Here is a 27,705-nt window from a genome sequence, read left to right as displayed (position 1 = left end):
TGTAAGATATATTGCGAAGATTGGGAGAGCCTAAGGGGACTTATGGAGTGGATAATGTCCATGCATCAGAAATATATGTGAAATACTTGTTTGCCCACAAAAGGCTGAGAGAAAAAAAAAGATAAAATGTCTCCCTTTTTTATCTTTTGGGCTAGTTCAAGGTCTTTTCTGTGGTTTTTGGAGCTGGGGCTGGAAATTTTGCTGAAAGCTGTAAAGTCTGGTTAATGATATTACTTCAAACACAGCTGGAAGAAGGTACACCTAAACCCATTCAAAATGAGCTGCTAGTCTGTATGCCAAGATGATACTATTAATTTATTAAACTGTGCCATATTTATGCATTTAATATTGGCTTAATTCTGCTCCACACTCAAACCAGTATAGCGCAAGAAAAAAGGTCAGAATCACACGTAACAGACATGCATCTCTTTTACGTAAACTCCACCCTGCATGTGTAACTCTCGTGCAACTTCTGAATTGTAGTTAAGTCTGTAGTTATGTCTCTGGTCTGAATACTAATTTGTACAATATCAGTATTTAATCCTCACCTCACATGCATAACTCAACTCTGAATATGGGACATTAATTGTAAGGATGCTGCTCGAAGGGTGCCAATAATTCTGGAGGGCACTGTATATTGTTCTGGATCTATGCAAAAGAAGGCAGTGTTTATCGGGCACCAGTCAACAGTCTGTGGCCTGCAGAAGTCACTGTCTTAACCTCTGTCACTATCACTGTCTAAAAGTCTTCTAAAACCAGAATGTGTCTCAAGAAGGTTATTAAACCTTTAAATGCCTTTGTGTACTTGACAAGTTAGAAAGAAAGACAGAGATCAAAATGTTGGCAAATTAAGGCCTGTTAATAAAACTCCACACAAGACTGTAAAAGAAACAATAACACAGTACACTGGATTGAGGCTGTTAATAATGGAACAATATATAGAGCTGTGAATCTGCTGACAATGGGGCAAAAATATAGGTGTCAAGTATGCACTTTCGTCAGCACGGAGAAATGTGAGGAAATAAATAGAAGCAGTTCCAAGGGAATCTTCAGAAGTCAATTCTTTGGCCACAGAGATGCGTCTGCCTTACAGCACAGATATTTAAGAGACATTTCAAACTATCACACAGAAGCAATTTATCATGTGACAAACCACTGATTCCAGTTTAGATTTAGACTCACTTATTCTGCACACACTAGAACACTACAACTAGGCTTTTTTTATCTGCCATGAAAATGTTTTAGTACATAACCTTATCTTAAATAAAGAAAATACCTCTCAGCTGTAAGGCTTGGTGGTGTATATGAGGATACACTGATGTCTTAACCACCAATAATGATGCCAGACACCAAAAACTAAAGGCTTTTGGCATTTCGTATGACACATATGAAAATATATTTCTCACTTAAAGATGATACAAACAGGTACAGTCTTTTTGTTTTCAGGATGAAACTGTTTTTGGATTGCAGTAAGTTTTACAGGCTTTTCCTGACACATCAGCCACATTTAGAAGTTATCTGGTAGGGTGAGATGATCTCACAACTAGTGACGACAGATTGTCGGGTTAGCTTTGCAGAGTGGGTTTTCACACTGCTGAAACAGCACAAAGGAACAGAATAGAGAGAGACGGTACTGGCAGTGAATGTATTAGACATCTCTCCATTTTTGAGATGCTACAACCATAGGCATGGCATAGTGGGAACTATGGGTAAGCATTTAATTCAATTCAATTCCATGCAATTTTATTTATATGGCATATAAATAAATGGATATACATTTAGATCCATATTGAGCAAGCTAGAGGAATAAGTGGTAAGGAGTGTCAAAGAACTAAATATATATAGACAAAAGTAAAAACAATAGAGCTGAACATAGATATTACAATGAGGACAGTTGAGTATGGGATATTTGATAGTGTACCACAAAAATTGCAGGAATTATACTAGTTAGAACAATCATTAACCAGTGTAACATACCTCCTGACATTGTTTTCAAACAAATTGTAAACCTCTGTAAATCTCAAAACTCAAACTGAAGATAATAAAAAAAGAAGCAGTATCCATTTTTGCAATTTTTTAAAACTGTGATTGTGAATTTTTCGGAACAGACTAAAAACTATGTTTGAAATGTTTGTATTTGTATGCGGTGAAGCTCTGTATTGATGTCTGTGATAATGTCTGTACTGTTAATAAGTGTAACATGTTGAAGTATTATCAATAAAGTATATTTAAAAAGGGAAAACTCTCTGTGATGACATGAGGACGAACCTTGAGAGGAACCAGACTCCAAAGGGAACCCATCCTCTTCTGTGTAACACTGGATAGTGCGATTGTAAGTCATTACTCTTCCACAACTGTCTGCTGTGTGTGTTTTGAAAGAATCTTTATTATGAGCATCTTTTCTGATTGCAGTAGAGTTTTTCACTTTAAATCTCCAGTATCCAAGTGAAATTATCCACTGAAGAATGAGAGAGATTTTGGCATAAACTGATTTGGCAAGTACAATCTTCAGGCTATTCATGTGGGGCCATCCTCAGCAGCAGCAGGTGATTCTCAAGTGAAAGCTCCAAGCTGAAGTAGAGTATTAGGATAGGCCAGGCAGGGAGTCAGGTACAGGCATCCCATCATCAGGCAGCAGGAGTAACGTGTAGCTTGGCAGAGAGAAAGAGAGAGAGAGAGAGAGAGAGAGAGAGAGATTATTATGGATGCTCTTGTCCTATAGTGGTTTAAAAGGGTGTACATTGTGTGCTAATTGCAAGTGGGAACTCTGGCAGGACGAGCTATAACAGCACAACTAAAACAGAGAGCCAGAAGGTAACACAAGGTTCCCTGTTATTAAAGCTATTCCTAGACATTTAAAAAAAATAATATTTTCAAGCCTTAAATGTTCTTATTCTATTGGCAGATAATTTAGCTTCTTTCTAAAAACAAATACTTAAAATTAGCAAAATTATCTGCTAGAAGCACCAGGTTATTTCAAGCGTGATATTAGTAAAAATGTCTAGATATTGGTTTAATTATCTTATATTTGGTTTACTTTATTCTTATAATAGGAAATACCAAAGAAATTTGATGACAGTGAATTAATACTTTTTTGCAATGAGTGATTTTGCAGTGATTTCTGAGTAAAGTAGGATATCATTATAAATGTCTGTCATGTCTCCTACTCTACTAATTAAATGAGGATGGTGTATATACATAGCTGTTTCCATAGAGCTGCAGGGCTAGATTAATTTAATGCCACATACTTATTTTATATGATCCACAGTTTTCTTAAAAACATACATTAATTTCTTGATCAGAAACAGTTTCATTTACAATAAGCACTTAGATTACACTTACACTTACACTTAGCACTTATAAGAGATCTAGCTTCAGATCAAGGGTGCTTGCTGAGTTGCTTTGATGAACTGAGTTAGGGGTTCGAATACTTATGTCAATGTAATATTTCAGTTTTTTTCTTTTTAATAAATTTGCAAAGTTATCACAAATCTGTTTTTTTGCTTTGTCATTATGGGGTATGGAGTGTAAATTGACACACACAAGACAGCTAGGAGACGGTCGGTTTAGCCTGTTTGTCTGGTGCCAATCCTCAGCTCAGGATTGTCTCTGATTAACTAGGCCTGTCCTAAGACAATGAGCTATGTCACAAGAACTGGGGGCAGCACCTTCCCAAGTGGGGTGTATACTGTCCCACCCTAAAAGACCAGACTTGCCCTCAAACGTACTCCAATTATCTAAAAAGCCCACATTGTTTTTGAAACACTACCTGGACATCCAGCAATTTGGTAACCATAACCAGGAAAAATAAGTGAAAGTCAAAACTTATGTTACTTTGCACTTACAGTGGAACTGCGTGATAGAAATATTGTAGCTTATTTCATATAACATCATATAATGAATTGTGGTAAGCACCAAACAGGAAGTTGACCCAAGAAATCTTAAGTGAGGTAGGAAAAATGACATATGCATTGACTTTTTCTCCCAGAAGGTTATAAAATTGTCCTGACTAATATATTGCACATATGTGCCTTGAAAAAGTATTTGCCCCTCCTGACTACCTCTATTTTTGCATATTTGTCATAGTAAATGGTTTCAGATCCTCATACAAACTGGAATATAAGACAAGAAGCATGCAACCAAATTCTGCTGATAACTAGAGATCAATCTGTCACATTCTTGTGCAGGAATTCTGGCCCACACTTCTTTGCAGAATTGCAGAATTCAGTCTCACGAAGGGTCTCACAAAACACCCCTGACACACTTAGCTTAGCCATATATGGCCATAAACAAACAACTAAACAAGCAAATAACATTTATATGTCAACAGAATAGTATTGAACTACAGGAACAATTTCCTACTTTCCTTGTTGAAGGCTGTGCAGAAATGAAAAGTAAAATAAAATTTAAACAAAGCATTTTGGCAGGGAGCCTGCGGTCCTTCATTATGATACAAATATTAAATTCCACTGGTAAGCATTTATTGTAAAAGATGCCCAGTGGACATTTTTACTGGATCCCCAATCAAGACAGACTAAATCCACTCTTGAACCACACTACAAATAGTGAGCCAAAATGTCTTTAACACACACAAGCTTCCTCTTCTTGAATTGTAAAGAATTTTATTTGTCCAAGCTTATGCCTAGCAGTACATATTTAAAGGAGCCAAGGGCACAATAACAATATGTTACCTGCTAAGCATAATATTTCACAGAACAAAATGCGTCAACAGGCAGCACTCTCAGCACCTCTGCTGGCCCACACTGCAGAAATTAACTCTATGGCCAGGTGACAGTGGAGTTGTATATTTGTCTGGAGGACCATGCTGTTGTGAGTTAGGGTGCCCTATTCATACAGCTCAAGGTGGGAAAAAAACTTGCAGGTTCCTCATGAACTATGCCTGTAGGTAACTGCCACATTTCTTTTTATTTATTGCTTTGGAATGGGGTCCTTGTGTATTTCTCTCTGGGCATCTCTGAGAGGCCCCTTAAGAGCTTCTAATGGAGCTGTTGTTTTGTACGGCCCCCAAAGCTCTACAGAAAAGGTGATAAACACTCACTTTGAAGATGTAATGATAATTTCTTTCTTGTGACATCTTCAAAGTTATTGTGTAGGCTATTTCTATGGTTTTTCAGGGAGACTTTTGGCCATTTGTCTCTCTGTAGATTATAAGAGTTACTTTATGCAGAGGCTCTGGCTCTAACTCCTTGTGCCCCTGGGCCTGTGCCTGGTAGGCCTGTTCTGTAATCCATACTTGCGTGCAGGTTATTTATATGCTACTGAAAAACTTAAATTTTCCACTTAGGATATACAATATAGTGTAATCTTGTCTTAGCTAAAAAAATTCCTTGCTTGAGTTCTGATCAAAGCCACAGATGAAAAGGGTAGAGGGGTGGATGTGGATTCCCAAGAGCATGATAACCATCAGAACACAAATGAAAGTACCATAGATCTGTGATAAAGTCTACTTTTTTGTAATACAGATCTAGGGGACAGATGTAGACTTACGTACATGAAGAGGTGCAGTGTGGCTGAAAAAGGTACTCGTACATCTGACTAATGTTTATTTTACTAAGGCTGTAGATCATCTGACTAACTATGCCTGGAACCATCTACTAAATGCACTCTGCATGAGATGCATTGCAACTTAAAGCGATTTTGAAATGGTGGAAAGTAGAGCAGTTAAAAAAACTCAGAACAAAGTAGCCTACAGTATGGCAGAGATAAATGTGCTAATAAGTGAAGTTCTTAGTAAATAAAGACTCTCATGTCAAGGGAATGGTGTGGTGGGCATTAACATAGCTGATATGCCATACTGGATGTAACCTAGACTGCAACCTAGAAATGACTGTTGTAGACAGAACAATGTACTTTGTATAAACTTGGGTAATTAAATGGAATCCCATTGTGGTCGACTGTGGCTGCTGCAACACAGATATATCATAAAAGTCTGTTTAGAGTGCTATATTTCTTTTTTAGCTGTGAAAATAAGTATACAGTATATATAAGTTTGTAATGTTTATGACCACATATGCACAAAATATTTTAATTGAGAAATTATAAGAATAAATGAGAATGAAAATACACTATTTTACACCTGGTTCTGAGAGGCAGACAAAATCATGCACAAAACTATTTCACTAATATATATTTATATATCACTAACATTTAGTACATCAAATGGAATATGTTTTTTTCTTTTCATTCTGGACCGATCTTCCTTCAGTACTACAGTAGTAGAGTATTAATGTGTATAAAGATGTCACCTTGTGACCGTTACTCAACATGGGTAGCCTATAAAAGGTCCCCTTGCATCCTGCATGTCTCTCCCATTCTATTCTCAAACAGGAAATGAGGTAGTGGATTCAAGGCACTAAGTATAGCTATCTAATCCTTATGCGTTTTGCTAATTTTGTTGTTGTTAAATATTCACCGTCAAAGGAGTGTGCATTGACAGGAGACAGTGAGCAAGCAATGGAGTAGGTCGTGGTTATGAAGTCCAAGATTCTCTTCTCTCTGAAAACTGAAAAGTCTCTATACTTCTCAGGGCATTTAAAAAGTCTGTAACAGAAATGGAGCAAGGCCTGTCTGTGTGCTTGGATGAGGTGTTGCTTCAGCAAATTATACTCAGGCTTCAATCCAAGGTGTCTGGCCTACAGATAAAAAAAAATTATGTCATAGAGGAATGATAAGGACGTGTTGATCATGCTCTTCATCCCTGGCAACTAGGATATTTAAAGGAGCTACAATCTCCATATCCCCAGACTACAATAACACCCCAGTGTAGCACGTGCCAGATCTGCATTCACTGAACTGAAGAGATTACATCCAGAGGGCATCTGCTACTGCATTCTTCACCCAGCCAGGCTCTCTTTCCCACAATGGAACGGAGGAGTTCAGAGACCCAGCGGAGGCTACAGTGTATGTGAATTTATATGTTATACAACAGAACTCTCACGCAAGTTTACCTGACCTGGAAAGTTAATTTTAAGTAATATTTTTTTTTCTTTTTTAGTGCTGGTAATTAGTATTAATTAAAAAAAAGAGACAATGCCAAAATTTGTAACTGACCTTGCCACTCACTATATTCTTTCGAGACCTGACTGAAATTGCCTTTTCTCAATTAAAGTCAAAGTCAACTTATTTGTCAATTCTGCTATATGTACAGGACACACAGAGGATTGAAATTTCGTTTCCCCCAGACCCATGGTGTGAGAAAACAACATAAATTTCCCAAGCACTTCACAAGCACTTAAATGTGTGGAGATCTTTTCATGGGATTCTTAGGCCACTTTGTTATGAGTTATGATACCAAGGTAGTTAAATCTATCCTAATCAATCTTATGACAGGATATGGCTAAAACACAACATTTAAATATATCAGGAGACTGTCTGATAACATTACAGGTTGAAATGCTAAATCTCTTAACCACCCTGTCAGACACAGTAAAGGGGTGTCACATATGAAGCAACCTAAAGTGGGGCTTGCCTTCCTTCAGGAAACCAATTTGCGTACATTTGATTGAGGGGAGGGTGGACAGGCCAATCACTCCAATTTTCATTATAAATTAAGATGAACAGCAAACCTTATCCATGAGGCTGTTCCATTTATTATGTCTAGGGTTGAAACATACCCTGCAGATCAATAAATTATAGTGATAGGTATAGTATATAATGTGCCAGTTTATTTTAGCCAATGTTTATGTACCCCACTTAAATCAGCTTAAAAAATTAAACTATTTCTTGAGATATGTGTGATCAGATGTTTGCTATTTTTGTAACCCTACATCTACCTACCGTACGTATGTTCATAAAAATGACTTGCGCACAGATTATTTCTTCTTAGACAATACTTTTTGTCTTTATTCAATTAGTGATTACGAGTCTGAGCAATTGTAATTTCTCATCATGCTCCATTATTGAGAAAGTTATTCATACCAAATTCTAATGCCAACTGTAGTCTCTGATGGCTAAATACCATAGTATTTGGAACACATTCTTTTTCACATTTCTTCAAATATTTGCAGCTTTACAGTTTTATGTCATTTTGATACGACAAATTTCCATCAAACCTCTCATCCTTTCTTAGGCTCTATTCTGAAAAAAATGATCACAGTCTAGGAAGACTATTGGCATAGTGTACTCTCTGCCAACACAATTTTATACCACTAACTTTAATAAAACAATAATGAGAAGAGGAGTTTAATAGTTATGAATCATGGCAAGATAAACTCCTCAATTTACTAAACTAAACAAAACACTGGTCATTGCTTAAACAGGTCCAAATAAATTGTCCAAATTCATGCCAAATATTAATATTGTGTGTGATAGGTGTAAAACTTTCACATACAGTCCCCTCTGAAAGTATTGGAAAGGCAAGGCCAATTCTCTTGATTTTGCTCTACACTGAAGACATTTGGGTTTGAGATCAAGAGAAGAATGTGAAACGATAAATCAGAAATTGCAGCTTTGTGCCCGGTAGGCAAAATGTAGGGGGTCCTGATGTTCCACAACCAGTGGCCTGAGCTGTTTCAAGACTAGTCTATCAAAGGTCTTCATGATAAATTTCAAATTTATATCCACATTTCTGTAAAGATGCTTTGTGACAATGTCCATTGTTAAAAGTGCCTTATAAATAAAACTGAATTGAATTGCATTGCATTGTAAATATGTATGAGGTGAGTACAATCAGTCTGTAGTCCTTAAGAGTGCTGGAGTGTCCTGTTTCTGGCACTGGAACTATAAAGGTCTTCCAGTGCTGGGGCACCATCTGTAGTCTTAGGTAGAGCAAGAATAGATGCTGTAACACACCAGCTGGCTGGTGCAGGTCTTCATCACCCTGGGGCTGATTCCGACAGACCCCACAGCTTTGCCTGTGCAGAGTTTTCCCAGTTCTCTCCTCACTTGGTCAGATGAAAAAATTGTCAGGCTGGGGGAAGGAGAGAAGGTGCAAGGGTGGCAGAGATGGTGTCTTCAGTGGTGGAATCATTATGGATGTGGTGCTAATGGATGACTAGGCTGGTGCCACAGTGTCGAATCTGATAAAAAAAAAAAAAAAAACAGATTCAGCTCATTTGCACTCTCCAAACTCCCCACCACTATTTGGTCTCCTACACCTTTGGAGCCAGTGATGGTCCTCATTCCACGCCATATTATTCTGCTGCAGCTTGCACTCCAGCTTATTGCTGTAGTTGTGTTTGTCTTGCGGAGCTGTTTTTAAGCATTGACTGGACTTGCCCTTTATCACCCACCCTGAAAGCCCTCTTCTTCCTATTCAGCAGGGCTTTTAGATCCCTTGTGATCCATGGTTAGTTATTGAGGAAACAGTGTGCTGTCTTTGTAGTCATCATATTTTCCTCACAGAAGTTAATGTAGTCAGTAATACAGTGGAAAGTCACCTCAGTGTCTTCCCCATATGACTCACAAAGCAAATCCCAGTCTCCTCAAGTCCATCCCGCAGAGCCTCTTCAGCCCCTTTTGTCCATTTCTCCACTGTCCTTATGTTGACAGGAAGCAATTGAGCGATGAGATGCACTAAATTATGATCAGATCTGCCAAGGAGTGGCAGAGCAGCAGGCTTGTATGCCTCTTGTGGTACAGTCTACATACTGTATGAAACATGAGTGTGGAGGAGAGAGATACGTGGTTAAATTATCCAGAGATTGCTATTAACGCATTGGTATGATCTGTCATTAGTTTACTAACCACAGAATGTATCTGCTCTGTTGTGGCTCCTGCATTAGTGGATCGCAGAGCAGACATGACCAAACCAATAGCATGTGAGAACACCTGTTGCATGTGATATGGCCACAGACCAACAGCGAGGAGCTCAACACCGCCTGAGCTTTAATAGTACTATGTTCGGTATTGCACCATCTATTGTTCACATAAACAGCAAGTCCACCTCCTCTGCTCTTGCTGCTGTCCTTGTGCCTGTCTGTGCACACCATATAAAAGCTGTTCAGTGAAACTGCAGAGTCAGGAATCTCAGCTCTGAGCCAAGTAAAATAGTAAAACACATGAGGCAACAGCGTTTGTATTCCCCCTTAGCTGCTGGTCAGTGCTCAGAGTTTGCCCATTTTATTAACCAGGGACCTTTCACTGCCCATGATGATATCAGGTAGATAACATCTATGCCTCCTCTTTTTATTCCAGAGCCAAACTCTCAGTTCTTCCCTTAACGCTTCCTTGGAAGAGCAAATTAAGCTTCAGCATGTTGATAAACAAAGGTAACAGGGCCAACAGCTAATGTTATGTGTATGTGTATACAAGCCCTTTATATGACAAATAAATAATATAAAAATAGAAAGAGCACCAAAGAGCTCTTCTCCGATGCCATTTTTATTCTTAATAAACCTATGCATGTTTTTCTGTGAAGACACAAACATTAAATAGATAAAAGATGATAAAAACAGACAAATACACGAGCTACTGTAGCTGACAGCTGCTTGAGGCAGAGCCGGAAAAACGAATAATGTTCAATAATAGCTATAATTATAAATAAAAATAAATAGTTATTACTGTTTACTTTTACTGTATTCCCTTTCTAGTCAGTCATATGTCAATTAAAAGAAGACTACTGGGGTTCAACTTAATAGAGGAACAGATTCAGCAACAACCAGAGCGTTTGATATGTACCTTCCACAATTTACTCAAAAGACTGCATCAATCCTGTACATCAAAGCGAGAGCACTTGTAAACCTTGTGCAGACTAAGATGTCTTCTATGCAACAGGACAGCTGAGAGTTGGCCAACATCAACCATCTGTTCCTGTCAGTCAGATTACTTGGGTCAAATGACTCAGATTACTTGAGTCACATTTGATATAAACCCCTCTCTACTATTGTTTGAGCCTAAAGAGAGTAATGTGCAGATAGAACTATTGGTAAAAGATTCTTAAACAGATGTTATATGAGGAGCAGAGTTATGGACGATTGTAATAATGTAGAGTGCAGTCGAAGACTACAGATGTCCACAAGCCTAAAAGACAACATTCCAGTTCAGCACACATATTCATCAGTACCAAGACCACCATTCAAAGAGGATAGAGGGGGTTGTCCAGGATCTTCTCAACTCCTATTGTGTGTGTCTGTAACAAAGAATTCAAACACCCCACTCCCCTTTTGTCTTGACTACCATCACCCTAAATCAGAATACATTCCCAGACAGACATCCTTTCCCCTGCATACAGGATCTCATGGATACCCTTGGTGGATACTCCTGGTTCAGCATTTTAGACCATCATTGAGCTTTATTGCAGATGCATAATAACCCTCTGACTTACATGGAGAGCACTGCCAACCTTAGCATCACTTGCCATCTCTGGGTTGGAGTACAGGCAGATTTTCAGTGTGAAATACAGACCTGAAAAGACAAACATTGGCACAGACATGTAGCTACAGATTCCCCACTGATACTGACAAATATATACAATGGAGATGGTAGCATATGTCACTAGAAAATGTCCATGTATTACACAGAAGAAACCACCTCTTACAGACACGGCCACTGTCATATCCAGAGCTCAGCTGCATCGATTATTTGCCAGTCAATATCTAGAGGCCAGTCAAGGAGGGTAGGAACACATTCTTGTGGTGGTAGACCATTTCACTTGATTCACGCAGGTCTATGTGACAAAAACTATTCCCGCTGGACTGCAGCTGAGCACACTTTCAATGACTTCATCCCTTCATTCATCCCTTCAAGTTGCACCATAATTAAAGATTTGAGTTTGAGAATGAGCTCTTCCAAATGCTTCAAAAGTTGTCAGGAGTAGATCACGTAAGAACATTACTCTTCCACTCCCAGAGTAATCCTTCAGAGAGATTAAACTGAACCTTATATACAACTATTACAGTGTACTGCATAAACTTGGAGATAAGAAAAAGGAATGATGGAATCTGCCTCAAGCGCTTCATGCAAATAATTGCACACAACACGAGTCTACAGTTGTTCACTCCCCACTGCTTTATGTTTGTCTGTCATCCCCGTTTATTGGTTGATTTATTATTTGCCTTAATGTGGGAGGTGGATGCAGTCATGCATAAAGCATGCAGTATGTACAAGTGGTACCAAAGAATGACAGAAGCATGTAAAATTGTAAATGGGAATAGCCATCGGTCAAGTGCCGGAAGATAAAGAACTTGATAAGAAGACAAAGAGCGTGGTCTTACAGCCTGGGGACAGGGATCTTGTGAAGAACCTCAGTGAACATGGAGGTTCTGGGAAACTAATGCTCCACTGGGAGAAAGTAATCTATGTGGTAAAAGAGCAGGTAGCAAACACTACTGTGTATTTAATTGCTCCAGAGTCATGAGGCCAGAAAAAAAAAACTCTGTATCACAACTTTTTGCTGCTTGGAAATGGTCTACATATACAAACAGCACACAGCTCTGCCATTTCAATACTGTGAACATCTTCAAGACCATATGTTGGAGGTCCAAGAGAACAGCTGTTCAGTGGTGACACCATGGATTCAGAGTGACCAGGACTCAAGGGGTTACTGGCTAAGAGGACCTATAAGAGAAAGAGACACCTACTTTGAATTTACAGGATCCATTCCAGGATTTCTGAAGAACCTAGAAGGGAAGAACGAAAACAAACTGACCAACAGAGATAGTCAAAGAGAGAAACAGCAGTGCTAAGTGAAACTCAACCCCTACCTGGGGTTCACTACAGGTGTGTGGTCCTGAAGTGGTCCTGAGTTGGCAGAGAGGCAGCAACTCTATTGTTGGTGACATGACTCAGAGACTAGACTATCTACCAGAGAGATGAGCCATAGGCAGATGCTTACATATGAAACACTCCGTAAGCCTTCACTACATATACAATAAGTCCAAAAATTTGTGGACATCTGACCATCACACCCACATGAACATTTTTGTGAACATCCTATTCCAGATTTATTCCCCCTTTGCTGTTATAATAAGCTCCACTCTTCTGGGAAGCTTTCCACTAGATTTTGGAGCGTGGCTGTGGGGTTTTGTGTTCAGTCAGCTACAAGAGATGGGGTACAGTCAACATTCCAATTCATCTGAAAGGCTGTACAAAGGTTTGTAATAAGGTGCAATAACATTGGGACTTTTGATTGAAAAGAAAGAAATGTATATCTGGATGTTACAAGAGGATGCTAGCAAGAGGGAGTGTGATAGTCGGTTCTGTGTAGTGTGTGTGTGGGTACTTCCTCTCAAATACAAGAGAAAGTTAGAAACACCATCACACATCTCTGCTGTCTATTTATTATAAAGTATTTTATAGGACATAATCTGCCTGCACTGGAGTGCAACAAAAGCTTATGAATATTCCAAATATACAAGCATTCATGCTGTCCTAGTTATTAGAATAACTGACAGCCTTTTGAATTTGCCCTAATTGGAATACATTGTGAAAAAAAATCTTAAACCTTTTGAAATGATGCAATCACACTTAAAGGGGGAGTTTACAGTTCTGTGTTTGGCATTAATCCCTCTAAACAATAGCATTTACTATAGTTTCTTGGTGCAACTTTGTCCATGGTGCCTGTTTTTCTAACAGTTCACTAGTCATTCATTTAGCAGCACTCCTCCTTGCCCAGTGGATTTAGGGGATATTTATTCCTAAAGAGACATTTGGTTGCCACCCACAGGCCATTAAAATGGTCATCTCACCCCCCATAAGCATTAGAAATCCCAGATGACCCTAATTTTTACTGTTGCTCTCAAGATTCAAGCCTCCTAATGACACTCAAATGTCAAACTGCAATATTCCTAATCTTTGTACAGCTGATGTGTGGTCAGAGCACAGTCTGTGGCCCCATTACTGCTCTACACACTACATATGGTGCAGTTGGTAAGTAATTGGAGAGTGACACATTTCTCATAATTTTGGTTGTTCTTAGTACTTCAGCACATTGAAATGAAGCATTAGCAGGTTAGAGTGAAAGAAAATTCATATCTATAATGGATGAAAGATATAGAACCCATATATAGCCCTTTTTAATACTTAGTCTAACCATCCATTTCAGGAGATCATAACTGACAAAGTAAAATTAACAAAATAAAACTGCTATGTTAAACACTTGGGGCATTTTCAGATTTGTTGAATTAATTGCAAAATTATATCAATATTTACATGGGGAGAGTTACTTGTATACAGAGATGGTTAAGCAGCTGCTTTGATTTTCAGACCAGCACATTCAGATTATGCAAATTTCTTTATCATGCTTTTACTTTGTTATTCTGAGTTGTTCAAATAATAACAATGGTTTTTCATTATTTTTTTAATATTTGCGCTATAAGTACAAGCTGAACAAGCATTCACCAGCTGTGCTTACATCTCTCCTTAAGTAAGTGTTGTTCATAAAATATTCAATCCTCAAGATAAGCAATGTCTTCAGTTATGATGCTGTCTCCTCTGATGTTCTCCATGTGGAAATTGCATTCCATAGTTTTGTACTTATAATGTATAAAACATAAATTTCAATATGACATATAGTAGTTACTTCAAATGCCAGACAGTGGCGCTGGATAGCACATAAGACTGTAGTTATGTTTGAGGTCTGAATAACAATGTGCCGAATGTGCCGAATGTTAACTCACTACTGTCACGTAACTCAATACAGCTTTTGGTAGAGATACTTTACAATTGACTGCCTGACCTGCAGACATGAGACAAGGAGGTTTTTTGTGATGTGGATTTTAGGGGCTTTCTTCAGTAGAGGAAAAGCTCAGTGGGTTTCTGATCAAAGGATTACCCAGCAAAGAACATCCCTCATCCCTTCCAGGGTGTACTCCTGCCTCAGGCCACGTGTTTCTGGGATACACTCTGGATTCACCGCAACCCTGACCAGGATAAAATGGTGACTGAAAATGAATGAATGAATGAATGAATGAATGAACAACTACATGATTACTTTATTAGCCTATTTCGGATAGGGATCCACCAATCTCACTTTTTCCATTTTTGTTTCTGATATTGTATCTCTGAATATTAGCTAATACCATATACTTGGCAACCTTCTGTTGATGCTTGAGTTTGATGGCATGCTTTAGATCAGTTTTGTTCTTTTCTCATCATGTTACTCTTCACATCTGTTGATCAGAACCCAATGATCAGAACTCTTTTGTAAAAGTCTTTTTTTTTTTTTTCAAAAAACTACTATCTTTTTTTTTTCCTGAAGTCTACCAGTGGTTTGTATCTTATGTTAGAATCTCTGAGGTTATAATGATGTATTAGCTTTTAATGGTACTCTTTGATACATTTGTGCATCCATCCTGCAAAGTATTTTTGTACTGAAAGCATATTCAGTCATGTAGTGTTCTCGTGCAGGGTGTTGCAACTCTGACTAAACACCAAGTTAAACCGTAGCCAATGAAAACAGAGTCGTAGTAAGGTTGCTCATTTACTGTCACTCTTCCTCATTAACATTTGCGGTGAAAACTGTAATAAAACAATACAGCAATATTCAGTGTCCATGTTTTGACTAACATTGCATTATAAATGACTGCAACATAAACATAAACTACTGTTCTCCCTGTAGTAGAGATTACAATGGCTATTAGCATCACTGAAAGCTTGTACACAATGGTAAACAACCGTTTTTAGCAACTTATCAAACATCATATTTTTAACAAAATCATTACTAATATATGATCATTAACATGTCTAATGTCATATAAATGAACTTACGGCATTGCCTCTACGATGCTTTTTAGTGGATGCAATGGATTATCAGAGAGAGCACACTATGTCTGTCTCATTGTTTTCATGCAGAACCTGGAGCACTAACAGGAAGTGACCTCATCACATAAAATAAATAATATAAATTTTTACAAACGAGGTAGATAAAGGAAAAGTAATTATGAACTTCACATTTTTACTTGAGAATATTTACCAAAAAATATTTAAAGCAGATATTTGAAAGTTAAATTCCTTAAAGGGCAATACAGTATACAATTTCAGACACTGCCTATACCTCCTAGTGGACACACCAATTACTGCAGTTAAATTCAGCTTAAAGGGCAATACACTCCCCGCCTGACCTACGTGAGGTCACTATGAACTTGTGAGCATGCTAAACCTTAGTCTCTAGATCAGTCTTTGGGTAGAAGTAGAACAACTTCTGCAATTGGCCTCAGAAAGGTTTTTATATTGCCTTGGTCAGTTGTTGTGACCTCAATCTTTCTTACATGGCCATCCTTTCCAGGGAATACGGCAGAGATTCTGGCCATGGGCCAACAGTTGCGGGCTATCTGCTTGTCCCTGAGCAGAACTAGATCCCCCACTTGAAGGTTTCTGCGAGGTACTGTCCACTTCTGTCTGTGTTGCAAGCAAGGTAAGTATTCACGGCTCCAGCGGGTCCAGAACTGGTTTGCAAGAGCTTGAACCTGTCTCCATTGCTTTGTGTACAGGTCCTTGTCCGAGAAGTCTCCAGGAGGAGGCGGAACTCCTGTCTTCTGTGTAAGGAGCACTGACGGTGAAAGTATGAATGGTTGTTCCGGGTCTGCAGACACAGGTAGGAGTGGTCGTGCATTAATGATAGCAGTAACTTCTGCCATTAGTGTGCAAAGAACTTCGTGGGTTAAGCGAGTTTTCAGCTGCAGAAACATTGAATCTAGGATTCTCCTGGCAATGCCGATCAGGCGCTCCCACGAGCCTCCCATGTGAGAACTGTGTGGTGGGTTGAATTCCCAGCTGCATCCTTGCTCACTGAGGTACTTCTGCACTATTTTGTCCATTCCAAGCTCCTTGCACGCTCTGATGAAATTGGTACCGCAATCGGAATGGAGCTGTTTCGCAGGGCCTCTGAGTGCAAAGAAGCGCCTGAGAGCATTTATGCAACTTGACGCGTCCATAGACTCAACGACCTCAACGTGCACAGCTCTCGAACTCATACAGCAGAACATGATGGCCCACCGCTTGCTCTCCGCCTGTCCTCCTCTGGTGCGTCTGCTTGTGACAGACCAGGGTCCAAATACATCGAGACCCACATACGTAAAGGGGGGGCAGATTTTGAGACGTTCAGATGGCAGGTCCGCCATGCGTTGTTCTTCAAGCTTTCCACGCAGCTTGCGACAGGTTATGCATTTGTGGAGTACTGAATTGATTAGCGACTTGCCTCCCAAGATCCACAGTCCTGCTGCCCTGATTGCTCCTTCCGTCAAGTGACGGCCTTGATGTTTCACTTGCTCATGGTGACGTCGAATGAGTAGTAGGGATATGTGGCTATCTTTGGGAAGAATTATTGGGTTCTTTTCTGCAGTTGCAACCTCAGAGTACTTTAGTCGTCCTCCAACACAAATGAAATTGTCCTCCATAATTGGACTGAGTTTCCACAAGCGGCTACTTTTGGATACAGCTTGGTTAGCTTGGAGGGCTGACAGTTCTTTTGCAAATGCAGCCTTTTGTGTTGCTTTAAGGATAACATTCCTTGCTTGATCAATTTCATCTGGAGTACGAGGTAAGTCACATCTGTGCCAACCTTTGCATTTGCTGTTTTGGTTCGTGTGCTTGAAGGATTTTGCCATGTGAACTAGAAATGCTACTCCTCTTACTAGGGAGGTGAAGGTGGAGAACCGCTGGAATCGGTTAGAGGTAAGCTCTGGTTCTTCCAGGTTAGTAGCACATGTTTGTACTTGTGGCCGGATTTCTGAGTCGTTTTCAGGTTCAATTAGCTCATACTTCTCAGTCATTTGTGTTTTTTCTGCAGGTGGCTGACGCAGGAAGGAGGGACCGCTGAACCAAGAAGTCTGCGCTAGGCAGGATGCAGGTAAAGATCGCGACGCATGATCTGCAGGGTTTTCTTCCGTACGTACGTAGTGCCACTGCTCAGGTCTCGAGGACTGACGAATGCGTTGGACTCTATTGTGAACATACACATAGAATCGTTTTGACTCGTTATAAATGTAGCCAAGCACCACTTTGCTGTCTGTAAAGAACTTTATGTCATTCAACTCTAAATCTAGCTCATCCTCAATGAGATCTGCCATCTCTACTGCTAAGACAGCAGCACACAGCTCAAGCCTTGGGATTGTAGGTTCGGACAGGGGTGCTAGTTTCGCCTTGCCCATAACAAATCCTACTTCGACTTGCCCATCTTTCTGAAGTGCTTTCAGATATGCCACAGCACCTATAGCCTTAGTCGATGCATCCGAGAATACACACAATTCTGTGTACACTGCTTCAGTTAGTGAAGTTGTTGTGTACGTACGCAGAACATGAAGTTGTTCGAGGTCTTGGAGAGAATCTCTCCAGGCTTCCCATTTGCTTAGTTTGTCCTCCGGGAGGAATGTGTCCCAGTCTGACTGTTCGAAGGTAAGTTCTCTGAGAAGGGCTCTTCCCTGGATCGTGACAGGTGCCAATAAACCTAGAGGATCGAAAACACTGTTGACAGTGGAGAGGACTCCACGACGGGTGAATGGTTTGGTAATGGTCGATGTGGAGTAGGTGAATGTGTCGGTTGTGATCTCCCATAGCAGACCTAAACTCCGTTGCATGGGAGAAGTTTCTCCACTCAGATCTAGGTCCTTGATTACTGGAGCACAATCTTCAGGAGGAAAAGCTTCCATGACTGTCTGAGAGTTCGAAGCAAACTTGTGCAAATGGATGTTTGACTCAGCTAGTGAGGCCTGTGTTCGTTGGAGCAAATCGATTGCCTCAGCTTCAGATGGTACAGATACCAAACCATCATCAACATAGAAATGTCTTTCCACAAACTTGACGGTATCAGCACCATGCTCCTGTGCACCTTCTCTGATGGCTCTTCGCAGCCCGTAAATGGCCACGGCAGGAGATGGCCGATTGCCGAAAACGTGGACCTTCATTCGATACTCAATAATTTCCTTGTTGACGTCATTGTCCTTGTGCCATAGAAAACGGAGGAAGTTACGATGGTCATCGTGCACCAAGAAACAATGGAACATCTGCTGAATGTCCGCTAGGATTGCAACCTTCTCTTTCCGAAAGCGTAGCAGGACACCGACAAGGGAGTTATTGAGGTCGGGGCCTGTAAGGAGCACATCATTGAGAGAGACGCCAGAGTATCGAGCACTGGAATCAAAGACCACCCTGATCTGATTGGGTTTTTGGGGATGGTAGACCCCAAATGTAGGAAGATACCAGCATTCATCCCCTTCTCTCAGTGGCGGCGCTACCTCAGCATGTCCGTTGGTGAAGATCTTTTCCATGAATGCCACATACTGTTGCTGCATCTCAGGTTTTCTCTTCAAGGTTCGTTGCAGACATGTGAGTCGATTAACAACTTGCTCCTTATTGTTTGGCAAGGGTTGGCGTGGTTCTCTGAACGGTAGAGGAGCTACCCAGCTGTTAGCATCATTTCTGTAGACGTTTGTGTCCATTACTTTTAGGAAAGCTGTGTCTTCCATGGATGGAGCAGGTTTGTTGTCATGCTCAGTTCTGCTGAACACTGTCTGTCCAAGCGTCTTCTCAGTTGTTTTGTTAGACATGCTACAGCTTTGCTGCGTCTCCTTGACCTGCATAAAGCTCGTACAGGGTTGAAAAATTGAGTGGCGGCCGCTTTCCAGCACATTGGTCTTGAATGTGTTGACTGTTGGCCTATGTACATTACCCAGGCACACCTCTCCTATTACTACCCAGCCCAGGTCCAGTCGTTGGGCAAAGGGGGCGTTGTTTGGTCCATTGACCTGCTGCCTGACCTTGTGTGCCCTAATCACATCTCTTCCGAGTAGCAAAAGTATTTCTGCTTCCGGTTCTAGTTCTGGAATGTGCTTGGCAATGTGTCGGAGATGAGGCTGGTAAAGAACTGCACTTGGTGTTGGAATCTCAGAGCGATTGTTCATGATCTCATGACACTCAATGAGTGGTGGAAGAGATATGAGAACTTTTCCGTCTAGGGACTCAATCTGGAATCCTACTGCTTTCTTGCCAGATGTTTCTATGATGCCAGAGCAAGTTCTGAGATGATATGAGAATTGTTTGCTCTCCACATTGAACAGCTCGAAGAATTCAGGTCTGGCTAATGAACGATTGCTCTGGTCATCCAGAATTACATAGGCTTTGATGGCCATGTCTTTGGAACCCTTTGGGTACAGCTTTACGAGGCAGATTTTTGAGCATGAGCGGCTCCACTGACCTGGACCGCAAACTTCTGTACAGCTCGCACTGACAACAGCTGTGTTCGAATGATCTTCTCCCTCCCCGCCATCCTCTTGTGACGGTGAAGGAGCCTTGACTACTTCAGGTGATGGGCCAGGATGCATGGCCGCATCATGATTGGTGCTGCCGCATTCAGAACATTTCACGGAAGACTTGCATTCCTTGGCGAGGTGAGAAACCGAAGAACAGCATTTAAAACATATTCCTTTCTCCTTGAGGAAGGCCTTTCTGTCTTCGAGGAGTTTGTTTCTGAATGTTCTGCATTTTTTCAAGGGGTGTGGTTTATTGTGTAATGGACAGATTTTGTTTGGGTCATCATTAGATGCACACACATCTGTTTTGTGAACTGAGATGGGTTTGTTGCTATGGAAACTTTTCACAATGGATCTGTCTGGTTTTGCAGTTGTTGTAGCACTGCTTTGATGTATAAAGCTGGGGTCGTTTCGCTTCTTTGCTTCATAGCACACAAAGTTACAGAAATACTCAAAGGGAGGAAAGTGGCCGTGATTTTTTTCTTTGTACCATGACCCAGAAGTCACCCACTTGTCCTGAAGCCCATATGGAAGCTTATCTACAATTGGTGCGATTCCACGTGAAGTGTCAAGGTATGACAGACCTGTGAGATAACCATCTTCTTTAGCACCTTGGATTTCCATAAGCAGATCCCCAAGTTCACGTAATTTGGTGTAGTCTTTAGCTGAAATCCTAGGAAAACTGTCCAATCGCTGAAACAGTGACCTTTCAATGATTTCCGGCGCGGCATAACACTCACGTAGTCTTTCCCATGCTTTGTGTAAAGCAAGGTTGGGGTTGCTGACATGCACTGAGCGGATGCGCTTCACCATTTCGCCAGATTCCTTTCCCAGCCATTTAGTCATGAGATCCAATTCCTGGGTTGCTGTGAGGTGAACTTCACGAGCTGCACTGGTGAATGAAGAATACCAGGACCGATAATTCTCAGGCTTATCATCAAATTGGTACAGTCCTGAACTAATGAGGTCTCGCCGTGCTAAATACTGTGCCAAAGGCTCTGCCTGAGGTGGCGTGCTAGCTGGAGGAATGTATCGAGCAACATAAGGTTTAGCATGTGTGTTCATGATGGGGCTGGTCCTCCCAACTTCAGACTTCATCACACCTGTAGACAGATCAGATAGGTTTGTTGCAGGTAAGTGCATACTATCAGCTTTCTCAGACTTCGGCTTGTTGTTGATAGACTGTGTATGTGAAGTGTCTTTCGCAGGTGCACTCCATGTTATGAAGCTGTTATGTGAGTCAGCATGAAATGGAGGAGCAACAGGTAAGGCTGATAAGAGTGGAGAGGGAGAATGCCTCTGTAGGTTGATTTGAGAATTGACATATTCACTGGTACGGTCAATTTTAACTTTCTCTGATTCAGATCCTCCTCTTTCAACTGCAGCATGCATTGCTAATTCAGCATCTTCCAGCACTTGTGCCTCCACAGCGGCTGCATCAGCTTCTCGTTGAAGCGTTAACACTTCCAACTCAGTGTCTATTCTTACTGTTTCCAGCTGATTTTGAGCTTCTCTTGTGGCCTTTTCCATTTTCAGTTTAGCCTCTTGGCTGGCATAGGATGCTCTCACTTTGGCGGCTTCAGCTCTGGCCCGGGCATGGGCTGCACTCGCCGATGATGCGGATGACTTGCTGCTTCTTGCGCTGCACACAGACGACTTACTGCTTGTAGCCATCTTAACCACTTTAACATCAAATGGTGCCTTTTCACTGTAGTGTTCTCGTGCAGGGTGTTGCAACTCTGACTAAACACCAAGTTAAACCGTAGCCAATGAAAACAGAGTCGTAGTAAGGTTGCTCATTTACTGTCACTCTTCCTCATTAACATTTGCGGTGAAAACTGTAATAAAACAATACAGCAATATTCAGTGTCCATGTTTTGACTAACATTGCATTATAAATGACTGCAACATAAACATAAACTACTGTTCTCCCTGTAGTAGAGATTACAATGGCTATTAGCATCACTGAAAGCTTGTACACAATGGTAAACAACCGTTTTTAGCAACTTATCAAACATCATATTTTTAACAAAATCATTACTAATATATGATCATTAACATGTCTAATGTCATATAAATGAACTTACGGCATTGCCTCTACGATGCTTTTTAGTGGATGCAATGGATTATCAGAGAGAGCACACTATGTCTGTCTCATTGTTTTCATGCAGAACCTGGAGCACTAACAGGAAGTGACCTCATCACATAAAATAAATAATATAAATTTTTACAAACGAGGTAGATAAAGGAAAAGTAATTATGAACTTCACATTTTTACTTGAGAATATTTACCAAAAAATATTTAAAGCAGATATTTGAAAGTTAAATTCCTTAAAGGGCAATACAGTATACAATTTCAGACACTGCCTATACCTCCTAGTGGACACACCAATTACTGCAGTTAAATTCAGCTTAAAGGGCAATACAAGTCATATATTAATTTGGTGTTCTGTGGTCTGGCAGGTAGTTTATTATTGCTAGGAAGTTGTACATTCTTGCCTCATTTTCATACACCATGCTTCATGCTTTCACACACCATCCACCATGCTGGGACGGTGGTTGCCTTAGCCAGAGGTTGATGTTCTCAGGCGGTACCCAGCCTGTTTCAAGTTTTTCAACCATGGCATACCTTCGCTTGCGGCAGCTTCTCTGCACACGCGATTCACTGTTTCATGCTCGCAAACAGATTTGTGTGCGCTCAACACCTCATACTCTCTGTTATGTATGTTCCCTAACACTGTTCCACATGTTCAGATCTAGCAGTCAGGAATGGTGGCCAAGTCACTGCTCATCTGTCATTGGCTTGCAGCTTTCTGCTCTCCTCTCCCAGTTCACATGCCTTAGTTCTCTCTTTTCCTAGCAGACCTATGGCTGATTGCAGGTTCTAGACAAACTGAGCAGCTCAACTCCACTGTGAACAGGTTTGTGAGCCTTTTTCTCTGCAGCTGCCTCCTGACACCCATTGCACATGGAACATTTATCTCTACAATGGCAACATTCTTCCCTTCTAGAAATCAAAAGACTGCATCTGACCTCAGGGTTGTCATCAGGATCTCATCTGGGAATTGAAGCCTTCTTCCAAGCTCCCAGTAGTTGACCACGGTTGGAAGGGTGTCTTAAACTAGCTGTAGCAGGAAGGATATTCTGAAGGTCTCCAAGGTGGTCTTCCTCTTGGGCAGGCATCTTCAAGATACCTTTCTCCTCCAGGTTCCTCACTTCTGCATGGACCATAGCTCTCCACTTCTTTGGGTTGGCCTTCCCCATTGCTGGAAGTGGGTAATCTCCAGCCCTTGCCTTCCTACAACTGGACTCCTAATACTGTCCTTCAGTTTTAGTGCCCTTCTCACCAGGGTTAGTGATGTAATGGCTGCCCATTTCCACCCTGAACTTGTGCTGACCACAGCCTCTCTGATCTTACTGTCTACTGGGAATCTGCATATGCCATAACAAATCTGAACTCCTCTGCAACAGACTGCTGTAGCTGGCCAGATTTTATGTAAACAATGATTGATGCGGAGCTTGTTGCTGATCTTGTTCTCCGGTCCTTCCACAGCTGTTAAAAGAACATCATACTCCGTCAGCAACCACAAAAGATGTGCAGTGTCAGAAGAAGTGCAATGTAGTCTAATAGTTTTAGTCACTTAAGAAGTACTGTTTATTTAATCAATTTTATAGAAAAATACTGATACTGAAGGTGCTGAAATACTCACACCCAGTGTAGCAGCACATTACAGATAATATTTTGATTAAAACCAAGAACTGTAGACCTTTTTTTTCTCATGTCCAGTTAATTACAGTTTTATCTGTCCATTATGACATGATAGACAGAAAATATAGCAAAGCATATATTAATTATGTGATCAGCAGTTGACAAGTAATTTGTGACAAGATGGGGGCAAGGCCCATAAAACCTGCTGCATTGTAGCTGCCATTTAATTCTCCTATTTACATTCGGGGGAATATAGAAAGTAGTTATTCATGTCATTCATCCGAAAAAACAGTTTGGCTCACAAGCACACATTTTTAAATATTAATTTGTACAATTGTTATAAAAATGCTACAGTGAAAGAAAGGTTATGTATGGAAATGTGGTACTATGACTGAGCAGTGGACTGCCAGGGCAGTTTCCTTTGGACTTGGTGGAGTCTAAAGTCCATTTGCTCCTTTCCTTGCTGAGTACTAACAGCAAAGTCATCACCTCTTGACCTGGCCATTCTCATCCATCTGAATGACACAGGTGGGCCGGGGGGTCCTTACATTCTACTTCCTTTCATTCCAGATTGCCAGGGTGGTTTCCTTCACAACTATTTGAGGACATGTAATGAAGTTGTTGCAAGGGTTTGTAACATCCTGATGGCATACCCTGCCAGACAACAATAGACAGCACTTAGATAGTGCCAATATCACACTTTACTTGCTAAATGTTTGTAAGAAAGAAAAGGACTTCTTTGAACTTGTTGAAAAAGGTTAAAGTCTTTATTGCAATAACAGCAGTAACAAAGCACATGTGAAGCTCCTCAGATTCAGCAGATTCAAACTGAACGTATGCAAACACTCAGTGTCATTTTGACTGAGATGGTCCTGTTTAATTTAATCCTTTTCCCATCCTATGGTTTAATTAAATTCCTGGTGTAAAGTGAACATGAGACCAGATGTGAGAACCATTCTTTGTTACTGATAATTGGGACATTTGCTGAAACAGTATATCTGAAGGTATTTGGATTGAAATCACACCAGATCAAAACCCAGCAGACACTATAATAAATTCCTTAAAATTAATTATACTGTATACTACTAATAAGAGTACATATGTACAATCTATATCTTGCTATATGCATTTAGCTAGCCTCCTATGGTATTGTGATTAAGAACTGTGATTAATTAGTGTAGATGACACTTTCTTGGAATAAAACAAACTATCCCTTTTATGCAGAACAGTATATTCACCACTAAATTCAGTGACAGCTCAACACATTCACAGCTCCTCTTATATTTTTATAGATGTGAACTTCACACACTGCTGATATCATGTTCACACAAATATGTCACAGACATAAAAAAAACCCTTTAAACACTTCTTTCAGACTACAGGAGGAAAAGTATTGAGCTACTGATCTGTCAGTGCTACACTTCTACAGGGATCCTGGACACTCCATTTCAAGCTTCCTTATATTCTTAGGTTTGTGCTTGTGGACTATCCTGTTCAATTAAAACCACAGGCCTTCAGTAGGCTTTAAGTCCAGACACTAAAATGGAAACTCAAAAATGCTGATTTTGTGTTCCTGCAAGTATTCTGTGTTAGTTTAGACATATATGCACTATATGGCCAAAAGTATGTGGTTCCAAGGCCAAGTCTTAACCGCTTAACTCTTAACCCCACCCAGATTTTAAACTAAAATGTCCTGATACTCACACTTGACAAGATTCCTTGGACCATTGGTGGCAAAGCATCAGTGATTAAACAAAACATTTAACAATGCTCCCAGAAAGGATTTTTTTTTTTTGCTACCCCTTCCAGCCCAGCCCAATCAAAGCTTGTTATTTTAAAGGTATCAAGAACCAACTAAATGTGATCTTTTGGATCTTCTACATTATGTCTTACCATTCTCAATATATAGGATGGCAGAATGTTAATGCTTTGTTTTCATGCCAATTTTTTGTCTCTGATTTTGGCTGATAGTATTTTTAATTAACTTGTCTCCTTTGTGCTGAAAGCTCTTTGGCTTTCTCCATGGTGATACATGAAAAAGGGCCTTTACGTTGGACAACCTTATATCTGATCTGGTTCGTTCCTGAGCTTGAGCTTGTCTGTGGGGAGTTTTGCATGTTCTTCCTGTGTTCCCATCTTACGCCCAGTGTTCTCGGAACAGGCTCCTGAGCCCCAACAACCCTGAGCAGGAAAAATTGATTACTGGAGATGAATAAATGAATGAATTAATTCTTTTGAAAATGTTTGTTAAAAACAGTGCTCAGTTTGTACAACTGTTTGAGTGGAAAAGTTTAATCATTGTGTGTAATGTTTATATAATTTTTGCTCATTCTTTAAAGGATGCTAGTAATTCTGGAGTTGACTGCAAAGTGCCTCACAGATCCAAATATAGGCGAGCTGTATCATGCTCATGCCTGCTCTGTGAGCATTGTGACCCATTTAGTCATCTGTGCTTTATAACCCTGTTCTTCTGGGCTCATCCCCAAACAGATGGGTGCTAGGAGGAGCATGCAGAGTTTGGATCCAGTATTAAGTTATGACACCTGTCACCTGCTGGTAACACACACACACACACACACACACACACACACTGCAAACCAAAATACTACAAAGAGCTCCTCCCATCAGGGGAGAGAAAGGACGTCTACTTCCAAGTATGGTTAAGATATTAAAAGTAGTATTATACGGTAGTATAAAGATCACTTTTAATATTGATGGTAAAAACCGTCTGCTGCTGTGGATGACCTCACATGGATACGCTAAAGATTTGCACTTCCCAAAACAGTTTATGGCAAAGACTCACCCACCTTCCACCTTCAAAGACCTTTTAGCCCAAATACAAATCCATACAAAGTTCTGGCCCATTTCTCACAACCTCATTTTATAGATCCACATTATTTATGACACCTCACTTCAACATAAATTGGCTAATTTACCCAAATTCTTACTAAGTACAGCTGACTGAATAAACAATAGTTATGAAATATAAATTAATGTTTTACTAATATATTCATTTAGCACCAGAACTGACAAATTTATTGTTGTAAGTTTTCCCAGCTAGCCGGTTACTTGTATCTGTCACAATCCCATCCTCCCCTCTGCATTTCCTATGGTAACAGTGCCTTAGTCTTCTGGCACCAAAGAGAGAGGGAGCGTAACAGAGTTTGACTGTGACAGTGTTCAGGCCTCTACATCTGATGCAAGGGCATGGTCTCTGTCTTCATTTTGTACAAAGAAAAGCCCAGCAAGGTGGATGAGGTGGATTTAAATAAAACCTTGTAATGCTTACTAGACATATTCCTCTAAAGCCACATTCCCTGCAAATGAAAGTGAATACATCTGGTTATAGTAAGGTGCAGTACAGATGAGGTCTTTCCTACATTTACAGCAGTGATGAGAAGAAAAGACCAGTGGCTTTACCTTTGCCTGCCTCTTCCAGAATATTGTGCTACTTTTTTTATGAATTCTGGGTTAGTGAGGGTTTATAGACTTTCAATGCTAGTAGTGAGACACATTAGTTTGATGGGAGTTCTGAAGCACTGTGGTGACCAGGGGGCGATTTTTAGTTGTGGCCAGGACATGGCTGATTTGTGCTGTAGGAGGTTTGACTGAAGCAAATGACTAAAAAGTACAGTACTCTAAAAAGTAGTGTGTTTGTAAAAATTATTGTTCAAAGCCCTAATAAGCATTGGTGATTGGAAAGTTTGAAGCGGACGTGTCTTGACTATACCCACCTCTCATTGACAAAATGTCCTGAAGCTCCTGCGTTTATAAGTGCTTTACAGGAGAGGATTTATGGTAGTGGTCAGATTTGGTATTAACATCCATGTCAAATGACAAGTAAACACTGTT

General features: G+C 40.4%; 1 protein-coding gene across 3 annotated transcripts; it reads right to left on the bottom strand.

The window, feature by feature from the left end:
- Positions 1-2,058: 2,058 nt before the first annotated feature.
- LOC128317303 (uncharacterized) lies at positions 2,059-22,568 on the bottom strand. Of its 3 annotated transcripts, none has more exons than XR_008300816.1 (2): positions 15,667-22,568; positions 2,059-2,651 (listed from the first exon to the last, which is right to left on the bottom strand). XR_008300816.1 is itself a non-coding variant. In XM_053228720.1 (2 exons), exon 2 carries the CDS (start codon positions 21,816-21,818, stop codon positions 16,071-16,073), a length of 5,748 nt encoding a protein of 1,915 aa, XP_053084695.1. In that variant the 5' UTR covers positions 21,819-21,982; positions 22,232-22,568; the 3' UTR covers positions 15,367-16,070. The 3 variants fall into 3 exon arrangements, 1 of the variants encoding a protein (XP_053084695.1); XR_008300815.1 differs by lacking the exon at positions 2,059-2,651 and adding an exon at positions 15,367-15,417; XM_053228720.1 differs by lacking the exon at positions 2,059-2,651 and having other exon boundaries at positions 15,367-21,982; positions 22,232-22,568.
- Positions 22,569-27,705: the final 5,137 nt, after the last annotated feature.

This window comes from Pangasianodon hypophthalmus, chromosome 23 (genome assembly GCF_027358585.1).
Source record: "Pangasianodon hypophthalmus isolate fPanHyp1 chromosome 23, fPanHyp1.pri, whole genome shotgun sequence".
NCBI classification, from domain to species: domain Eukaryota; kingdom Metazoa; phylum Chordata; class Actinopteri; order Siluriformes; family Pangasiidae; genus Pangasianodon; species Pangasianodon hypophthalmus.
The sequence above is the reverse complement of the archived record's forward strand: the minus strand, read 5'-3'. Positions and strand labels throughout refer to the sequence as shown.

What these genes read in the sequence shown, in the direction of transcription:
- LOC128317303 (XM_053228720.1), bottom strand. Translation starts at nt 21,818, where the DNA reads ATGGCTACAAGCAGTAAGTCGTCTGTGTGCAGCGCAAGAAGCAGCAAG.